Here is a 19,717-nt window from a genome sequence, read left to right on the forward strand (position 1 = left end):
ATTATCCAAGAAAGGATGTTGGACATTGCATATTGTGGTTTCATCTTTAGATCCAGTGTTTTAATTTGACAAAAGTGGCGCATTTACCACTTCCGTAGGCTATACGAACCTTGAAAACAAAAGTGTCCCTCAAAAGCTGAGCATCAGCAGAGTCCCCGAGCAGGAAGTCGAGGAACCCCTCCATCATCCAAGAGCCGTTGGTTTCCCCAGGGTGCACGCGGGCCGTCACCACCACAGCTTTCTTGTTGTTGTCCTTTACATTTCCGCCCGCTCGTGATGTCACTGTCAGCACGTAAACTGCATTTCCAGCAAGACTGTGGCATAGCACCCGCACTTTGCAGTATGTTGCTACTGTTGGGTTGGAGGAAACGTTCCTAAGGTAGCGGTGCAAGTGTGAATATGTGTAAGGGTAACAGTGGGCCACATAGCAGGTGTCAGCTTCGTAAGGGAACTGGAAAGTCCATGTGAGGGAGTACAGACTCTTTGACTCATTGCTGTCCTTTCGATTCTGAATAGAAAGACAGAGCTCTGTCAGAAAAATACCAACTTGATTATTCCAAATGTACACATTTTGTACCACCACTAAAAAATACTAACTTTCACTCCAACTGAACCTGAAGTCAGTAAACAATAATGTTGGATGAACTGCAAATATATACCAGCAGTCAGCAACCAGCACGCTCTTAAAACGGTCCTGTTATGCAAAACCAGCTTTACTTGCCTATTGGTACCTGTTGTTTGTCGGAGATCGGCACAAGTCCTGAAAATGTTAAATCGAACTGCGAAAAATATCTGTAAAAAAAAATATTGCTCTCCTTAATACTTCTGGGACACAAACCATTTGGAATATGCCCAATTTGTGACGTTATCCCAAGTGTGACGTCAGCGAATTATCCATGTATGGAATAAATTTAACCGAAATGTTTTGCGCGGGTCCAAAATTGTAGTCCCACGCTGGAGTCAATAAGCTTCTTTTTCCCTATCCTCTTGTGGGGCAGACTGGCTCGTACATGCACCTGCAGCCCCGCTGTTGACATTTCTTATACAAATTAACGTAAAGCTACATAAATAAGACCGCCCACAAAACGGAGCATCCTGAGGAGACGGTCAGGAAGCGGCCTGAAAACGGTCTGTAAAACATAATCTATGCAACATTTTGGACAAAGAACAACTATTACATTTTATGTAAACCACAAGGAATTGTTTTAAATGTAGAGGGAGAAAATCATAATATGACAACTTTAAAGGGGAATTAAGGTGATTTTACTCTACATTTAAAACACTTGTGGTATAGACAATATGTACTATATGTTTTGGTGTAAATATTGCTCTAAAATCACTTTTATAACCTGTTTTTGAGTCTGTCTGCAAGATAATCGATTTTGGAGGCGTTCCCAGTTTGCAAATTAAACCACACCCCACCCTCTCTAAATACGTAAATATCTTAAAGTCGTCACCACTATTTTTTTTTGCAGGCACGATCAGGAATAAAAGTAATAAACATTATATTGGTTTACCCGGTCACACCATTACATACACCTGCACACTTTCCGATCGATACAGACTGTACATAAACAAATCTGCATTTAGCATCATTTATGTCATTATGCGCATGCCCAGATTAAAAGAAAATAATAATTTATTCTATTTTTTTTTCCCCCAACCTGAAGGAGCTCCTCCCCCTCTGCTTCACTTGATGTCTAAATTTGTAATCCAGCTCGCTCTGATGTCACGACGTAGCCAAATTGCAAAACTGCATGAACAGAGCCATCCAAAACTGCCTGCAAGCTGATGCCAAAATGCATGAACCTTATGATTTGACATTTTGGCATTGATTTTACTTGAGTATTCAACATTGTAAAAACATGTTTAGGTCAATAAATATAAGATTCATTAGATGGATGGATGGATAGATGGATAGACCCACTTTTATTCTTTGGCTTTTAACACTACGTGAGTTGTGTGGTCCTCTGTCCTCTGTTGTCCTCTGTGTTTTTTATACACTTTTATTTTTATTTTACTGTTTTAATTGATTTTACCCTTTAAAATAGTTTTTAATCATATTTGTTTTTATATTGTTTATATTGTTTTTATTTTTATTAATTTTTTGTTTTATTCAGTCATTGGTGGAGCATAATATGGTTTTTAACATGGCTGTGCAGCACTTTGGAAACGTTATTGTTGTTTAAATGTGCTATATAAATAAAGTGGATTGGATTGGATTGGATAGATAGATAGATAGATAGATAGATAGATAGATAGATAGATAGATAGATAGATAGATAGATAGATAGATAGATAGATAGATAGATAGATAGATAGATAGATAGATAGATAGATAGATAGATAGATAGATAGATAGATAGATAGATAGATAGATAGATAGATAGATAGATAGATAGATAGATAGATAGATAGATAGATAGATAGATAGATAGATAGATAGATAGATAGATAGATAGATAGATAGATAGATAGATAGATAGATAGATAGATAGATAGATAGATATGGATGGATGGATGGATGGATGGATGGATGGATGGATGGATGGATGGATGGATGGATGGATGGATGGATGGATGGATGGATGGATGGATGGATGGATGGATGGATGGATGGATGGATGGATGGATGGATGGATGGATGGATGGATGGATGGATGGATGGATGGATGGATGGATAGATAGATAGATAGATAGATAGATAGATAGATAGATAGATAGATAGATAGATAGATAGATAGATAGATAGATAGATAGATAGATAGATAGATAGATAGAACTTTATTTAAATGTCCCCTTTAAGACTCCTTGTTGTTGCTCCCATCGCAGATCTTAGAGATTGCAACAACGGGAATTTTTTAAAGGGTCTGTGAGTGTGTGCAGGATGAGCGTGAGGAAGGCAAGGGGAAAGGAGAGAGTCTGTGTCTGTCTGTGTGCGGTGAGACATGAGCAAGACGTCAACTTGTAAAGTGTGCCACCCTTGTGGTAAGCTAACCATGAATACATCCCGAAAAAGAAAAATCTCTGAAGAAAGTATATTCTGCATTGACAGATTATTTTGTCTGCAATGCCAACATGTGCACATGTGCAGTTGCTAAAATGTGCTTGATATGTAGCGAGAAGTTAACAAACAACAACACAAGACATGAGCATTTTCTGAAATGTAGAAATTTATGTATAAATAGGCCCACACATGTGTATCAGTTGTGTTGCAGCCATGCACACACTGGGTTTTGAACTTGCAACCTCTACCCTGATTAAGAGTTACGTCGAGCAGCACGAGCCAGAGAGCGAAAAGCCATGGACTATCAATATGTCTATTGGGAACCAAACACCAGTTCTTGTTTAGAACCGGCTACCATTGTTTTGATTCCTGGGACTAATTTGCCTGTTTTTCTAACGATTCCCAGTGAGCGCGTGTGACATCACCAACAGCGCAGAAGTGGCACAAAAGCTGTAGAGTTATTTACGAGAACAACGGGGTAACTTGAAAAGTGAATATTTCATCAAATAGAGGAAATACTACTAGAAACATTAGTACATGTCAAATTACTTCCTTAATGACCGCCATAACCACAACACCAGGGGGAGCTCCACAAACCACGTTAAACCCAGATTTTGATCTAACAAAGGTCTTAACTCATTCTCTTTCTATGCCACATCAATGTGGAATGCACTCCCAACAGGAATAAAAGTAAGTGCATCTCAATATTCCTTCAAAACCGCTCTAAAACAACACCTCCAGGCAACTTCAACACTTTACTAATACCCTCCTCCATTCACATCCCATCTCCCCGGATTATAAACAACTCAAATGTACTTCTAATGTATATACTTGTTCTTATGCTATGTGAACTCACTATGTTCTCTGCTGGCTGTACATATCCTACTAAATAAGACCTACACTGTTTCAATGTCCACATTTCTCTGTTGATGCAATTGTTGATGACTGAAGTTCTGATATCAACCAAAGCTCCTCATCCCACCCCCTGATTGTAAATAATGTAAATAATTCAATGTACATACTATGAGGATTAACTTGTGTGATGACTTTATTATGTTGATAGTATATATTTGTACCATGAATTGATTAACGTGGACCCCGACTTAAACAAGTTGAAAAACTTATTCGGGTGTTACCATTTAGTGGTCAATTGTACGGAATATGTACTGTACTGTGCAATCCACTAATAAAAGTATCAATCAATCAATCAATACACACAGAATATAAAAAACTTTGAATGAATGACGCGTTTTAAATTCCGTCCAAGTCGGAAGGGAATGCTAACTAACTAACTAACTAACTAACTAACTAACACTTCCTGTCATGATATCACCTCATTACAAAAGCTGGCATTACTAACTGTTAACATGAAATTAATACTTATCATCAAAATTGTGGCAAAACAGCGTCTCCTCCCTGTCTGAGAATAGTTCTCCTAAGCGGAAACATTGTAATTGGTAAAAAAAAATATCTCATATCCTTCCTGAAAAAAGTAGATATTCTTATTTTTTGGGAAAATAATAGTTAATGTTGATAGCTGTTGGTTGCATGATTGCACAATGCACACTTTTACTGGACTTGACTTGCTTGTATTATTCACTGGATGATGTACTTTACTTTTGAGTGGTCAACTCATATATTATTTTATAGATAATAATGTATGTATTATTTTTTTTTACAGTAGAGTATTAAATATATTATTATTATTATTTTCAAAACTATATATTTTTTTTTTTTCCGGTGAACTTCTGAATCTTTACCCTGGCGCCCTTTGGAGGTGGTCAGCCTCTTAAAGGGGAACTGCACTTTTTTGGGGTGTTTCTGCCTATCGTTCACAATCATTATCAAAGACGACAGATGCTTTTTTAATGCATTCTAAATATTAAACAAACGTAGATAAAAACATAAAAAACACAATTATTTAATATTTAGAATGCATTCAAAAAATCCATCCGTCCTGTCTTTCATAATGTGTTATGTTCAAAGGGAAGGAGGCGACAACCAGGACAGAACTGCGGTTCTTTCAAGGTTTATTTTAAACCTTTGATAAATATATGACATGTGTATGCTACTCTAAGTGAATGAGTGTGACTATGTGTAATATTAATAATGTAAATGTTACCCAGGGTTGTTGTCTGTGAGTGTTGGTTGTAATCTTTCGTCGAATCACGTGGGGCAAGACGAAGAGGCAGTTCGTGGACAGGCAATGGGTCGTGGGGAGGAGCGAGGCAGTGTAGTCTGGGTCCGAGCAGGGAGGTCGTGGATCGAGGAGGGCAGTCAGGAATCCGGTTGGATGTCGAAGGACAAGGCTTGATCACGGAAGGCAGGGGAGTCAGGGAAGGTTAGCGACGTTCTGGCAAAGGTTCCTTGGGTCTGCTGGTCTTTATGCCGCTCCCTTTCATCAAGTTCAGGTGTGTCGATTGTTGATTGACCACAGGCTTGTTGCTGCGCAGGCGTGCTGCCCTCAGCACGAGTGGGGACAAGTCTGAGTGCGCTGTCAAAGGAGGCGCATCTTGGCGCGCTGTCAGCAGAGGCGGCCGCAGCTCCAGCCGCCGAGGAAACGCGGGTTCGACTCCGTGTCATGACATAATGATTGTGAACAATAGGTAAAATCCCCCAAAAGTGTAGTTCCCCTTTAAGACCTCACTGTTGAATTTGTACATTCACGTGTCTTCTAAACTAAACAATGTTAATGCTACTCAACTCGTGTGTTATCTTTTTAGCCAAATGAAAATTAATTGGCGAACAAATTAAGAACCGAATTGTTAAGCAGAACTGAAAATGGAATCGGAATTGTAAAAAACGGAACAATTCCCGTCCTTAACGCTGTGCAGAACACCTTTCCGGGCATTCGGTTGTGAGTTTCAACCAACGTACTATTTCATAGGCACACTGGCTTTCATCCATTATACACACACACTGCACTTCTGTTTGTTGTAACAGGTAAAATAAAAAAAGGTTCTAACTTGTAAAAAGTTTATAAACTGTGTTAACTCTGGACTATTTATCTATAGTTCAAGAGGGGACTAAACATGTATGTTTTGGTATTTTGTGTTTTTGTTGTATTGTATTTTTTAGCAAGGTTCCAGCCACACTGAGCATAAAAAGGGCTCCTTTAAAAATAAGGGTTGCCGACTGTTGATCATATACACTGTGAGTAAACCCGTTTCAGTTAAAGGCAGCAGTGTTGCGTCCAAAGCAGAAATCGATACAGCTTGAAGGGTTACACTTACTAATACTATTAATATTATATACTATTACATATTAGTATTACATATTACATACTATTACTAATACTACTACCATCACTACAACAAGGACTATAACCATTTGAAAACTTCTTCATTGATTGATTGATTGATTGAAACTTTTATTAGTAGATTGCACAGTACAGTACATATTCCGTACCATTGACCACTAAATGGTAACACCCGAATAAGTTTTTCAACTTGTTTAAGTCGGGGTCTACGTTAATCAATTCATGGTACATGGTTCAAGCAAGGCCCTGAGAAGAGTTTGCAATTCAATACCAAAAGTATATAAGATTCCTTCTTTGCAATAATCTCTGAAAGTTTAAAAATGGTTTTATATTGGAAGACTATAATGAAACATGCAATAATTAAGCTTTTATTAACATGGATCTACAATTTAACATAATGCTGGGACAATAGCTATAAATTATATATTTTTATATGTCTAACAGAAATGATATCCCTATAACAATATCAAAATAACAAACTGCTGATTCATGTAACTCAGTAACACCTTCCGCTAAGGCAATATTAAGGAGACAGACAACAGACAACCAAATGGTAGTGCCACCTACCTGACTGCGGTAGTACGCAATGTTGGAGCCAGTACGTTGCCACCCAACAGCGCTCTCCTCAGCAGATCTCTCAGAGTACAGCAGCGGCCTCATGCCCTGGGAGTAGAGGCTGCGGCGCTTCATGAAGTTGACAATGGTGAAGCGGTAGGTCACCCCGGCTATCATTTTTCTTACTCTGAAGTAAAACCACTGCGTGTGCTTGTTAGTGTAGAGATCTGCGCGCAGGGTGAGCTCATAGTTGAAGGGACCGCTAAGAAAAAGAAACACACACATGAGTTTAAGCTAAAACAGAAAAGTGTGCAATGAAGGTAAATATGATCGAAGGCCCTCAAGACTCACACTTGCACAGCCTTCTGAAGGTTTCCACTCTCAAATCGTGACTCGAACTCAAGAGAGAGTTGCGGTTGTTTGAAGTCAGTGAAAGAGGCCCTGCTCTCGGACACCCTCAAACCTCCAACACGAGAGCATGTGAAGTACTTACTCCCTATGGAAAAAAAGACGATAAATACTTTTAAAAGCAAAAAGTTTCTGTTGTGGCATAAAGACTAATGGCTTTTTATGTGCGGGGTTTGTGTGTATATAAACATATAATATTAATTTGAATGGGGGTATTTAAAGAAGTATACAGTGGTACCTCAACTTAAGAGTGTCCCAACCTAAAAGTTTTTGGATATAAGAACTGTCTCTTGGCTAAATGTTCGGCTTCAAGTTACAAGCAAAAATTTGAGGTACAAGTACCCCTGCCATTAGTTTGATGCAGCAAATGTCACAATGAACCCCGTAAGATCCGACCAAAACATTTGGACTTACTCGCTCGCATTAGCTGAAAGCTGGGGATGGACATAACTTTGTTTTCCAACCATGGGAAGGAAGAAAATGCGTGTGAAGAAGGGCATGATATTCATTGAATTAAATTAAAGTTAAAGTTAAAGTACAAATGATTGTCACACACACTAGGTGTGGTGAGATTATCCTATGAACCTTCACCCCCCGGGAGGTGAGGGCAGCAGTACCACCAACGATGTCTCCGGAAGATCCTCAGGATCGGTTGGGAGGAGAGGCGTACAAACATCAGTGTTCTGAAAGAAGCCAACATCTCCACCATCACCATAACCATCATCCGACATCAACTGCGATGGACAGGCCATGTCATACGCATGCCTGACAACCGTCTTCCAAAGCAAATGCTGTATGGCCAGCTAAAGGAAGGAAAACGTACCCAAGGAGGGCAGAAGAAGAGGTACAAGGATAACATCAAAATCCACCTGAGAAAGTGTCACTTCAGCCTCAGCAACTGGGAGGAGGTAGCCCACCAGAGGAACATGTGGAGCAAGATGGTCCATGAAGGCACAACTCACCTAGAGAAGGACCTCCACCGTGCCGCAGAAACCAAGAGGCAACAGAGAAAGGAGAGATCCACCACCAACACAGCTCCTCACACCACAACCACTACCCAGTCAACCACCCACTGCGATAAAGTCTGCGGATCCAGGATCGGCCTCTACAGCCACCTGAGGACCCACAGATGACCAGACCCACCGACAGGAGGACAATCTTACTCGTCTCGAGTGATCGCCGATGAGTATGAGGGCAGCAGTGAGCAGCAGATAGAGAATTAAATCATCTAAAAGATGACCAAGCGCATTCTCCTGCACCATACTGAACCAGAATTAGTCCAACACCAGCCAAGAAGGTTAAATATTATCAAATGGTGGACATTTATCCATTAGATAATGGAAAAGCTACTGATGGTGTGTTTGACGGAGAAGCAGTTGGAATGAGATACAGTAGAAGTCCACTCTCCATGCTGTACATTAATATTACATTATATCATGAAACTACTGTAGTTGTTACTAATAAAATGTATTGTATTATTGTTCATACAATATGTCTTCTCTAAAAGTTTATTTTTAAGAGACATGTTACATGTTAAAATTATTTTTTGGGGGGTGGGGGGGCAAGCCGGAATTAAATTCCATCCATCCATCCATTTCCTACCGCTCATTCTCTTTGGGTTCGTTGGTGCCTATCTCAGTTATAATCAAGCGGAAGGCAGGGTAAACCCTGGACAAGTCGCCACCTCATCACAGGGCCAACGGAATTGAATTGATTTCTATAAATTTCAATGGGAGTGTTTTGAGCTAAGAGCACAACTAATTAAGCTCGTTAGTTGAGGTAGTACTGTACTTGCAAGAAAATTGTCATCAAAAAATATCCTCTATACATTGATTTGTTTCCTCAAACATTTTTAAGGATAGTAGCTCTCCTTACTATTGTCCAGATCTACATTATGAGTGTAGGCAAATGTACTGTACATAAATATTTGGAGAAAAAATAGTATGTCTGATGTACAGTTCTAAAGTTACCGTGGTCATTACAATAGACCACTCGTCTGTCCTCCTCCAAAGATGCAAGTGGCATCCGCTCATGGCCTTTAGGGTGGTAGAAAGGCTCGGGCCTTGGAGGCTCCCACTCTAAAATATAACAATTAAAGTTGGTCAACCTTGTGGACTCTTCACTGGGTCAGAATTACAGTGCTGCATTACCAATGTGCTGGATGGCATTGCTGATGACCTCACACTCTATGGGCCAACGAGGGCAGGAGACCGATGGGAAATGAACCAGATCCAGCGGCGCTCTTAGACTCAAAACTGGACGTCCTTCATCAAAGTTTATGCGTAGTTGTCTGGTTCGCAGTGTCTGACTTATGGATACTGAGGAGACACAAAGATAATCAATTACCTCTTTTCACTCCTATTAAGGTCACCCTCACTAAACAAATTTCCTCATTTGATGCTGAGCTGTACTTCAGTGTACAAAGTTGAGTGATAAAGGAGCATATTTAATATTTCATCTGTGGATAGGCTTTAGGCTAGAACACCTTTGGGGCACATCAGTTATTTTTAAACCGCTGGTCAAATAAATCAAGTTAAACAGCAACATTGAAATACATAGTGAGCACGGCTCTTTACATAAGTGAACACGCATGAAAACAACTTACACTGCCTTTTCACTGTCACATCCTCCTTGTCCTCCTCTCTGTTGGGGGTTTTGGTGTCCAATTTGTGCAACTGGTAGGAATTCCACCAATTCCTGATTACAGGACCGGCCATGTCTGATGTATTTCCTGCCTAAATGACAAATAACATACATTTCAGAGAGCATCCGTCTCTATATACTGTATACAGCATCCTACGAAACTGAGTACACCTCTCACATTTCAACAAGCAATTAGTCAAGCTTTATTGCAGACTCCAACATCCAAGTAGACATACAATCACATATAGTAATAAAACAAAGAATACAGTATAAAAGGCATTATAACACATAGTATTAAAACAGTGCTTTTGCATATTGAGTAAAATGCATCGAAGAAATAAAAGCAGCAATAAAAAATTATTTTACACATTCTGTAAAAGGCACACATACTGTACCAGTGTTTCCATATATAGGATTTGTACCTAGAAGCACTACACCTAGGATTGTTTATCTGTATGATAAGATTATTTTTGGGCCCCTGCAGTCTACATATAAACTTAAACATCAGTTTTGTGACAAAAAGCTTGCTGGCACTACTACCCCTGGACAATCTGAGCAGAATTCTGAGACAGTCATTATACGCAACCTGGAGTTTGTGCGAGCTCTCTTTCTTAAACCTCACCCAGAGTGAAAACGTGTACATAGTGGTGCAGTAAGCTTTAAACAAGTACCGTTTCGCTTTATCAGAGCACTCCCGTCCAAAGGCAAAACCCAGTAACTCAATTTTGGTCAAAACTGAGCTGATAATAATTTTGGAGTTCCTAGGTGATATGCTTTACATTAGTGTATGCGATATTGTCATTTGTTCCGTAAGTAAGCTGTTACGCGCATGGCAGGACCTAGCAACTACAACAGAAAAACCTAGTATCTCAAGGAACCAATCGGAGCTTCTTTGTCAGTCGCCTTATTGTCTTTAATGAGACATTTGCACGAATGGGGGCCGACGGTCAACCTGATTATGTGATATTATGGCACGAGGGGATATTTGGAAGATTGGCCCAGGACGTTGCAAGCACCTTCATTAAATGTATTGTTCTTGATTCTTCCCCTTGCATACTCTTTTGGGCAAATAACTGTGGAGGTCAAAATAAAAACTGGACGCTGTACACGGCTCTTGCCCAATGTGCAAACGCAGAATGGGGCCCACCCGAGATTGTGATGAAATATCTGGAGAAAGGGCACACGTTCATGAGAGCAGATTCAAACCATGGCTCAATCGGCAAGAAAATGAAAGCTCAAGAAAACATCTATACGTTTGATGACTTTGTAGATCTTTGTAAGACAGCATCAAGATAGATTGGTTTTCCTTTGTTTTCTCAAAATCAGCTAGAAGTGAGTTACTAGAATTTGCCTGTGGACGGGAGAGCAGTAGTGAAATTTTCCCATCACCATATTGGCTTAGACATACAGCATTCTTCCGTGTCTAAGCATGTCAGCAGCATCTTACATCTTAAGGATGTGGCCTAAATATTTGACATTGTTGCACACAGACAGGGTTTGACCAGACAAGTGGAAAGGTGGGGAATTAAAATGTTGAGCCTTATTGGTCCTATATATCATTATTATTCTCTTTGTGGCATTATACGTGATGTCAAACTTGACTCCATAGTCTGAGCATTTGTTCAGAAGCTGTTGGAACCCTGCACTACGGGGAGATATAATGGCCAAATCAGCACACATAAAGTGATTAATTAGGGTGTTCCCATTTATGCACCCTGTTCTACATTCTTTCAACTGCCTTGACAGGCCATCCATATACAGGCTGAATAGGCCTGGTGATAGAAGCCCACCCTGCCATACCCCATTGCCAACTCCCCCAGGGAGACGATAAACTACTCCCCCATTTTACCTGCATCGTCTGCCTGTCGTACCAATTTGACAGAATATGTATGATGCTACCTGGAACACCCCTATGCCTCAGCTTGGTGAAGAGTTTGTGAAAGTTAACTACGTCAAATGACTTAGATGCATCAATAAAACATACCAACATTGTAGAGCCCTTCCCTCTCTATATTGCTACTGCTTCTTTTAAAGCAAAAATACACAAGTCAGTGCTGTGCTTGTTCTTAAAGCCAAATTGTTTGTCTGCGGTGCAGATAAGATCCCCCACTCTGTCTAGTATTACACTTTCAAGCACTTTAGCAATATATATTACAGCATATATTCTTAATGGGCTTCACGGTGGCAGAGGGGTTAGTGCGTCTGCCTCACAATACGAAGGTCCTGCAGTCCTGGGTTCAAATCTAGGCTCGGGATCTTTCTGTGTGGAGTTTGCATGTTCTCCCCGTGAATGCGTGGGTTCCCTCCGGTTACTCCGGCTTCCTCCCACCTCCAAAGACATGCACCTGGGGATAGGTTGATTGGCAACACTAAATTGGCCCTAGTGTGTGAATGTGAGTGTGAATGTTGTCTGTCTATCTGTGTTGGCCCTGCGATGAGGTGGCGACTTGTCCAGGGTGTACCCCGCCTTCCGCCCGATTGTAGCTGAGATAGGCGCGAGCGCCCCCCGCGACCCCGAACGGGAATAAGCGGCAGAAAATGGATGGATGGATGGATATTCTTAATGGACAATAATACAAAAATTAAACTTAGATATCCAGTTATTATATAGCATTAATGATTATGTTTCCCTGAAAAGGAGTTGGTGCAGAGATATGTTTGTCTAAACAGCTGGTAAGTCAAGCGAGCACCAACTTGACATGTATCGACTACAGTCAAGCTTGCTGATGGCAGCGTCATAGCCTGGGGCTGCATGAGTGGAGCAAGTAGTAGCTGCGGTTCATTGGGAGAAACAAAGTCCAAAATGTAGGCCTACTGTGAAATTCCATAGCACAGCATGACATCATCCATCCATCCATCCATTTTCTACCGCTTATTCCCTTTCGGGGTCGCGGGGGGCGCTGGCGCCTATCTCAGCTACAATCGGGCGGAAGGCGGGGTACACCCTGGACAAGTCGCCACCTCATCGTAGGGCCAACACAGATAGACAGACAACATTCACACTCACATTCACACACTAGGGCCAATTTAGTGTTGCCAATCAACCTATCCCCAGGTGCATGTCTTTGGAGGTGGGAGGAAGCCGGAGTACCCGGAGGGAACCCACGCATTCACGGGGAGAACATGCAAACTCCACACAGAAAGATCCCGAGCCTGGATTTGAACCCAGGACTGCAGGAACTTTGTATTGTGAGGCAGACGCACTAACCCCTCTGCCACCGTGAAGCCCAGCATGACATCATGATAATTAAATACATTTGCGCTGTTTTTTTCTTTTTCGGGGTGAGGGGACCAATTCAATTGATTTCAATTTATTTCGAAGGAAGACGCTTTTGCTCAGCTTGCTGTCATCTAATAAGTAGTCGAACGGCATCATTCACAAGAAGTATGTGGTCCTTGAATTGACCAATACAGTTCCTGGTTCAATTCTAAAACAGGACGCTTCCCTTTATAATGCTGTTTAGGTTTTTGACATCTAACAATTGATACCTAAGAATTGATCTGCAATAATTTGCATTTGCGAGGTTACAGTTAGGATGTTTTCAAAGGGAAGTGCCTACCGAGCGTAGTGTGTGTGGGACGTCACATGTAGGTGTGAAAATACAAAAAAAACGATTTGAAAAATCAGACGGTTTTAGTGCAAGGAAACTTAGTCAGCGTCATCAGCAGGTTGCAACAAAGATACAAAGAAACTGAAAGTCAGACAACGGCCACCTTAGCGTTCAGCTTCTCAGTGTATGACTGAGTTTATGTAGTAGGTTGGAACTGAGGACCTGTGTTAGTGTGTTAAGGTCGGCAATATTAAAGCTAGTCTTAAAAGTATAAAAGAGTCTGCACAAAATACTTTCAAGCACAGAAAAGTCTAGATCTGGGGACTAAATTCGTATGTGGAATTATATTTATATATGGGCGGTAGTTTGTAATGGGAAAGTTTGTGGGAAATAGCAAAAATAATTACTAATGTTGTCTCTGTCTAATCGTTAGGTATTTTCTTAAAGCAGAATTTTTTGGTTTTACAATTATGGATTTCCTGCAAAACACAGTGGTTTGTAATGGGAAAGTTTGCATAAAACAGGGCTAGTAATTGTAGGTACCACTATAATTTTATTACGTTATTTATCTCTGTGAGAAATAGCAAAAATAGTTACTAATTTAGTCTCCGACTAATTGTTAAGGTATTTTCTTAAAGCATGATTTTTTGGTTCAGAAATCATGGAAGAAAAAATGAAGTATGCACTTACTAAGTGATGAAGCACTTTGCTCTGATGTCATTGCTGTGCTTCCTTGGATCCCGGGACTGTTATATGCTCTGATGTATTAGGCAGAATCTTGTACATATGGTTTCCAACTCATTTTGTCCTTTCAGTCCGGTACAGCACAACGTAGTTGCACTCTCTTTCTCTTCAGTTCCTACGACTTCATTTCCTACTTCTTATCCTGTCTGGAGTCGCGGGTGACCTGTAACCTATCCCAGCTGGTTTGGGGCTAATCAGAGGGCTTCAGACTACTGCAAAACAGAACATAGAAATGTCTAAGGGTGGAACAGTGAAATATATATTGTAATAGCTGCACATAAGGCATTTAAATGGCTGTGCTTATTGTGATAGCTGAGGTTGTTATTAATACACAGGCTTTGATGCAGCAATGATGTGCCACATTATATTTTGCAAGATCAAAGAAGATACTAAAGTGTCCAATCAGAGTGCTCTGATGTCATTCCCTGTGCTGCTTGAATTGAAGACATTCATTTCTACTGCATCATTTTGAGAGTGATTACTAATATATGGTTTGTCAGTGCAACTACACCACTGTAAACCGCATAGTACTTGTTCTTAAGCATGTACTCATGGAACAATCCTACAGACATCCTATTTTTAGACTAAATGTGAGGCCCTCCAGCGAGTGGTTAAAACGGCGGGGAAAATTACATGGACTATACTCCCAGAGATGAGTGCCATGTACACAGCTCGCTGCTTAAAGCGAGTACGCAACATCCTGAAGGACAGATACCATCCAGCACATGGCCTCTTCAACCTGCTACCCTCTGGAAGGAGGTATAGATCGATTCGCGACAGGACCACCAGAATGTCTCACAGTCAGTATCCCCAGGCCGTGAGACTGCTGAATGAACAGCATGCCCCTTTACTGCCCCCAACCATCTTATTACCTCACTCTTCACCACCTCAATAATTGTGCTCTGGACATTGCATTGCTGCAGCATCATCGCAACACCCATCAGACATCTGACTGTTCCCACCCCCCACATCCCTCTATATGTGTTCTCATAGACAAATGCTAAGCTAAACTGTAAACTATGTTCAACCTGCACATCAATGCAGTTTCTATGCCGCTGGACAAAGCTCAAACGAAATATCGTTGACATGTATGACTTAAGGGTTATTTATGACGATGACAATAAAGGAATTGATTGATTGAGGGGTGTACTTATTTGAGAGCTAGAAGTTGAAATGTATTAGCGATCAGGTGGCGACTTGTCCAGGGTGTACGCCGCCTTACACCCAATTGTAGCTGAGATAGGCACCAGCGACCCCAAAGGGAATAAGCGGTAGAAAATGGATGGATGGATAGCTGCAAGTAGATATGGTAAAACACAAGAGCCAATTAGGTAAATTTCATATACCTAATGTTGTGGCAGGTGATGAATAAAGGCCCAAATAACGCACAAGAAGAGTTGGTCTCTTGAAGGCATTTTCGATTGTCTGTTGATTCAGAAGAATAAAATGAAGGACTTTAATGCAACACTTGAAAGGCCTACCGAAACCCACTACTACCAACCACGCAGTCTGATAGTTTATACATCCATCAATAATTTTTTTTTTTAACATATTCAACACATGCTAATACAGCCGGATTTTTTTACTAAATTACAATTTTTAATTTCCCGCGGCATTTGTTGAAAACGTCGCAGAATGTGTTTGTGACGTTATTGATTGAGCGGACATAAAAGTTGTCTCTTTTCATCGCATAATTACAGTAATTTTGACATCTGTGTTGCTGAATCTTTTGCAATGTGTTCAATTAATAATGGAGACTATAAAAAAGAATGCTGTTGGTGGAAAGCGGTGGATTGCAGCTGCCTTTAGCAACCAAAACACAGCCGGTGTTTCTTTGTTTGTTGTGAAGCTTTAGCTAACATGTTTCTCTACCACATGTCAACCAGCAAGTTTTTGGATGAGAAAATTGTGACATTAAGTCGGCTCTTACCGGAGACTTGTGCGCAGTTAGTGTCCTCCTGCAGCAGCTGTCATCTTGGCTCCTCCATTGGCTTCTCTCAGTGACACTGGCAGTCACCGCAGCCCTCCGACTTTCAGGTATGACTTTATAATCTCACTAAAACACTAGTAACACAATAAGCAGATAAGGGATTTTCCAGAATTATCCTAGTAAATGTGTCTAATACAGTGGTTCTTAACCTTGTTGGAGGTACCGAACCCCACCAGTTTCATATGCGCATTCACCGAAAAATAAATGTTTTTTTGTTTTTTTTTGTTTTTTCAAATTCAAGACAAAGTTATAGGTTTTTGGTAACACTTTAGTATGGGGAACATATTCTAAGTAAGAAAGACTTAATTTAGAGTTATTTGGACACTAGGGGAACATATTCTAAGTAAAAAAGACTTAATTTAGAGTTACTTGGTTAGGGTTAGGGTTAAACGGTTAGGGTTATAAGGCCATGCCGAATAAATACTTAATAATGAGTAGTTAAGCGCCAATATGTTACTAATTTGCATGTTACTAAGCAACTAATTAATGGTGAATATGTTCCCCATACTAAAGTGTTACCATGTTTTTTTACTGGTGCACAAAATGAACCGTGCATGAACATCCCCTTATTCAAACAACAAAACCAACACAGTGCATAAACTCACAACCTGCAAATCAGTCAGCTGTTGCGGTATCCATAATACGCCGATAGGGAGAAGCTTTTATTTACACGATGAGTCGGGTGTGTTTTGACCGCCGCCGAACCCCTGAGGCCGACTCACAGCAAAAACCTTGTTCAAACAACAAAACCAACACAGTGCATAAACTCAAAACATATTACACACCTGCAAATCAGTCAGCTGTTGCGGTATCCGTAATATGCCGATAGGGAGAAGTTTGTATTTACACGATGAGTGTGTTTTGACCTCCGCCGAACACCTGAGGCCGACTCACAGAACCTCTAGGGCAGGGGTGCCCATTACGTCAATCGCGAGCTACCAGTCGACCGCGGGGGGTGTGTCAGTCGATCTCCAGCCAGGCTTTTAAAAAAAATAGACCTAAAAACCTACCAGTCATCAATCTTCACCAAGACGTCACTTAAATGACATTCACGGTACCGGAGGGTCTTGTGAGATGACGCTGGCTGCTGCAAGATCATTATTATGAAAATATGACCGAGAGGAAGGCGAGAAACACTTTTTATTTCAACAGACTCTCGCGCCGTACCTTCCGTCAAAACTCTAAAGGCCGACCGCACATTTCCGATCTTCACAATAAAAGCCCTGCTTCATGCTGCCTGCGCTAACTAAATACAGAGTCCCGGAAAACTGGCGTGCACAAGCGATCCCTCAGAAAACTGGCGTGCACATCATTTGTGCACGCCAGCTTTCCGAGACTCTTATTTTGTTAGCGCAGGCAGCATGAAGCAGGGCTTTTATTGTGAAGATAAGAAATGTGCAGTCGGCCTTTAGAGTTTTGATGGAAGGGACGGCGCGAAAGTCTGTTGAAATAAAAAGTGTTTCTCGCCTTCCTCTCTGTCATTTTTTCATAATAATGAACTGGCAGCAGCCAGCGTCATCTCACAAGACCCTCGGGTGCCGTGAATGTCAATCAAGCAAGCTACGGAATTTGCCGCCAATGTTTTTCTTGTAAAGTGTATGGAAGCTGGATGAATTAGATGCCAAAAACCAACCACTTTCATGTGGTATTGTAGAGAAAGGACAACTTTTTTTCTCCTCCATTTGAAAATGTGGGCGTTATCATCATTACTGTCTGATTCCAATCAATGCAAGTCATCAGAATCAGGTAATACACCAATTTATATTCTTGTCTTTGTGAAAGAAAGACATCTATATGTGTTACACATGCTTGTATAATCATTAAACACATTTCACTTGTTTACAAAAATGTCTCTTTCATAAATAAATAAATATAAATGATATATATAAATGAGGTAGATCCCCTCGAGTTGGTCAATTGAAAAGTAGCTCGCCTGCAGAAAAAGTGTGGGCACCCCTGCCCTAGGGTTTGATCGAACCCAGGTTAAGAACCACTGGTCTATTAACATCTGAATCGCTCCCACTGCACTCGCCTTATTTTTTTTTTTTGTGTTTCACTCTTACTTTCCTCATCCGCAAATCTTTCATCCTCGCTCTAATTAATGGGGAAATCGTCGCTTTCTCGGTCCGAATCGCTCTTGCTGCTGTGGCTATGATTATAAAGAATGTGAGGATGTGAGGAGCCCTACAACCCGTGACGTCTATTACTTCCGGTACAGGCAAGGCTTTTTTTATAAGCAACCAAAAGTTGCAAACTTTATCGTAGATGTTCTCTACTAAATCCTTTCAGCAAAAATATGGCAATATCGCGAAATGATCAAGTATGACACATAGAATGGACCCGCTATCCCCGTTTAAATAAGAAAATCTCATTTCAGTAGGCTTTGAAATTAGTATTACAAGTCACGTAATTCCATGTACAATTGGAAGCTCTGCGAATTATCCATTAGATAGGTTTTGTAATGTCCAATTAAGAGAACCACTTACCTGACGTGGTTTTACGCCGAAAAGTCAAGACGCCGTGCATATACAATCTGCCAAAGTAACAACTAAACTATAGTGAATAACTTAAGAAGTCCGAGGTTTCGACGAGGAACAGGGTGTTACTGTTTCTAAGCAACTGGCGTCACCAACAAACACCTTCAGGCTCTTCGTGGGGAAGAAGATGGTAGTTAAGCTAATAGCGAGCTAGGACAGACACCTATGAATATTTCCGTAACGTTTGGTGGGTACGTATTAATTCAGGTTATCAGTGGACTACGTCATACATGACAGTAAAATGTAAAGTAATGGACGTTTTAAAATTCTACGTAATGAGTTTTAAATGTCCCAATTATTCCGTTAGTTTACCTCTGAATGCACACAGCTTCATTTGTCAGTGTTGCCAAACAGGAAATGACAACGTACCAAAAAGCGTAATTAGAGGAAAATGACCGTGTTACGGTTTATCTGATACAATATTGGGACAATTAAATCTGCAGTTTTATCTAAAAAAAACAACCAGCACTGTCAGAACATCGTCCACTCCTGGCTGTAACCAATAATAGAATAGAATAGAAAGTACTTTATTGATCCCTGGGGGAAATTCAGCACCACAGTTCGCTCACAATAGACACTAATAATAATAAATAATATATAACATATATTATATATATATAATATCAATCAATCAATGTTTACTTATGTAGCCCTAAATCACTAGTGTCTCAAAGGGCTGCACAAACCACTAGACATCCTCGGTAGGCCCACATAAGGGCAAGGAAAACTCACACCCAGTGGGACGTCGGTGACAATGATGACTATGAGAACCTTGGAGAGGAGGAAAGCAATGGATGTCGAGCGGGTCTAACATGATACTGTGAAAGTTCAATCCATAATGGATCCAACACAGTCGCGAGAGTCCAGTCCAAAGCGGATCCAACACAGCAGCGAGAGTCCCGTTCACAGCGCAGCCAGCAGGAAACCATCCCAAGCGGAGGCGGATCAGCAGCGCAGAGATGTCCCCAGCCGATACACAGGCGAGCAGTACATGGCCACTGGGTCGGACCGGACTCCCTCCAC

The 19,717-nt window shown here is 40.8% G+C and overlaps 1 protein-coding gene across 5 annotated transcripts in view; it reads right to left on the reverse strand.

The window, feature by feature from the left end:
* agbl2 (AGBL carboxypeptidase 2) overlaps window positions 1-19,127 on the reverse strand; it is a 31,858-nt gene extending 12,731 nt beyond the window's left edge. For 2 of the 5 annotated variants that reach the window (XM_061917787.1, XM_061917786.1), the window contains exons 1-7: window positions 16,098-16,282; window positions 9,835-9,964; window positions 9,380-9,547; window positions 9,200-9,307; window positions 7,173-7,317; window positions 6,834-7,083; window positions 110-508 (exon numbers count right to left, since the gene is read on the reverse strand). In XM_061917787.1, the coding sequence (XP_061773771.1) occupies window positions 110-508; window positions 6,834-7,083; window positions 7,173-7,317; window positions 9,200-9,307; window positions 9,380-9,547; window positions 9,835-9,946 (1,182 nt within the window). In that variant the 5' untranslated portion in view covers window positions 9,947-9,964; window positions 16,098-16,282. Of the gene's footprint in view, window positions 1-109; window positions 509-6,833; window positions 7,084-7,172; window positions 7,318-9,199; window positions 9,308-9,379; window positions 9,548-9,834; window positions 9,965-14,113; window positions 14,376-16,097; window positions 16,283-18,643; window positions 18,909-19,006 lie in introns of those variants that run through there. The other 3 variants (XM_061917783.1, XM_061917785.1, XM_061917784.1) reach the window with 3 other exon arrangements.
* Window positions 19,128-19,717: the final 590 nt, after the last annotated feature.

Source organism: Nerophis ophidion, linkage group LG12 (genome assembly GCF_033978795.1).
Source record: "Nerophis ophidion isolate RoL-2023_Sa linkage group LG12, RoL_Noph_v1.0, whole genome shotgun sequence".
NCBI lineage: Eukaryota > Metazoa > Chordata > Actinopteri > Syngnathiformes > Syngnathidae > Nerophis > Nerophis ophidion.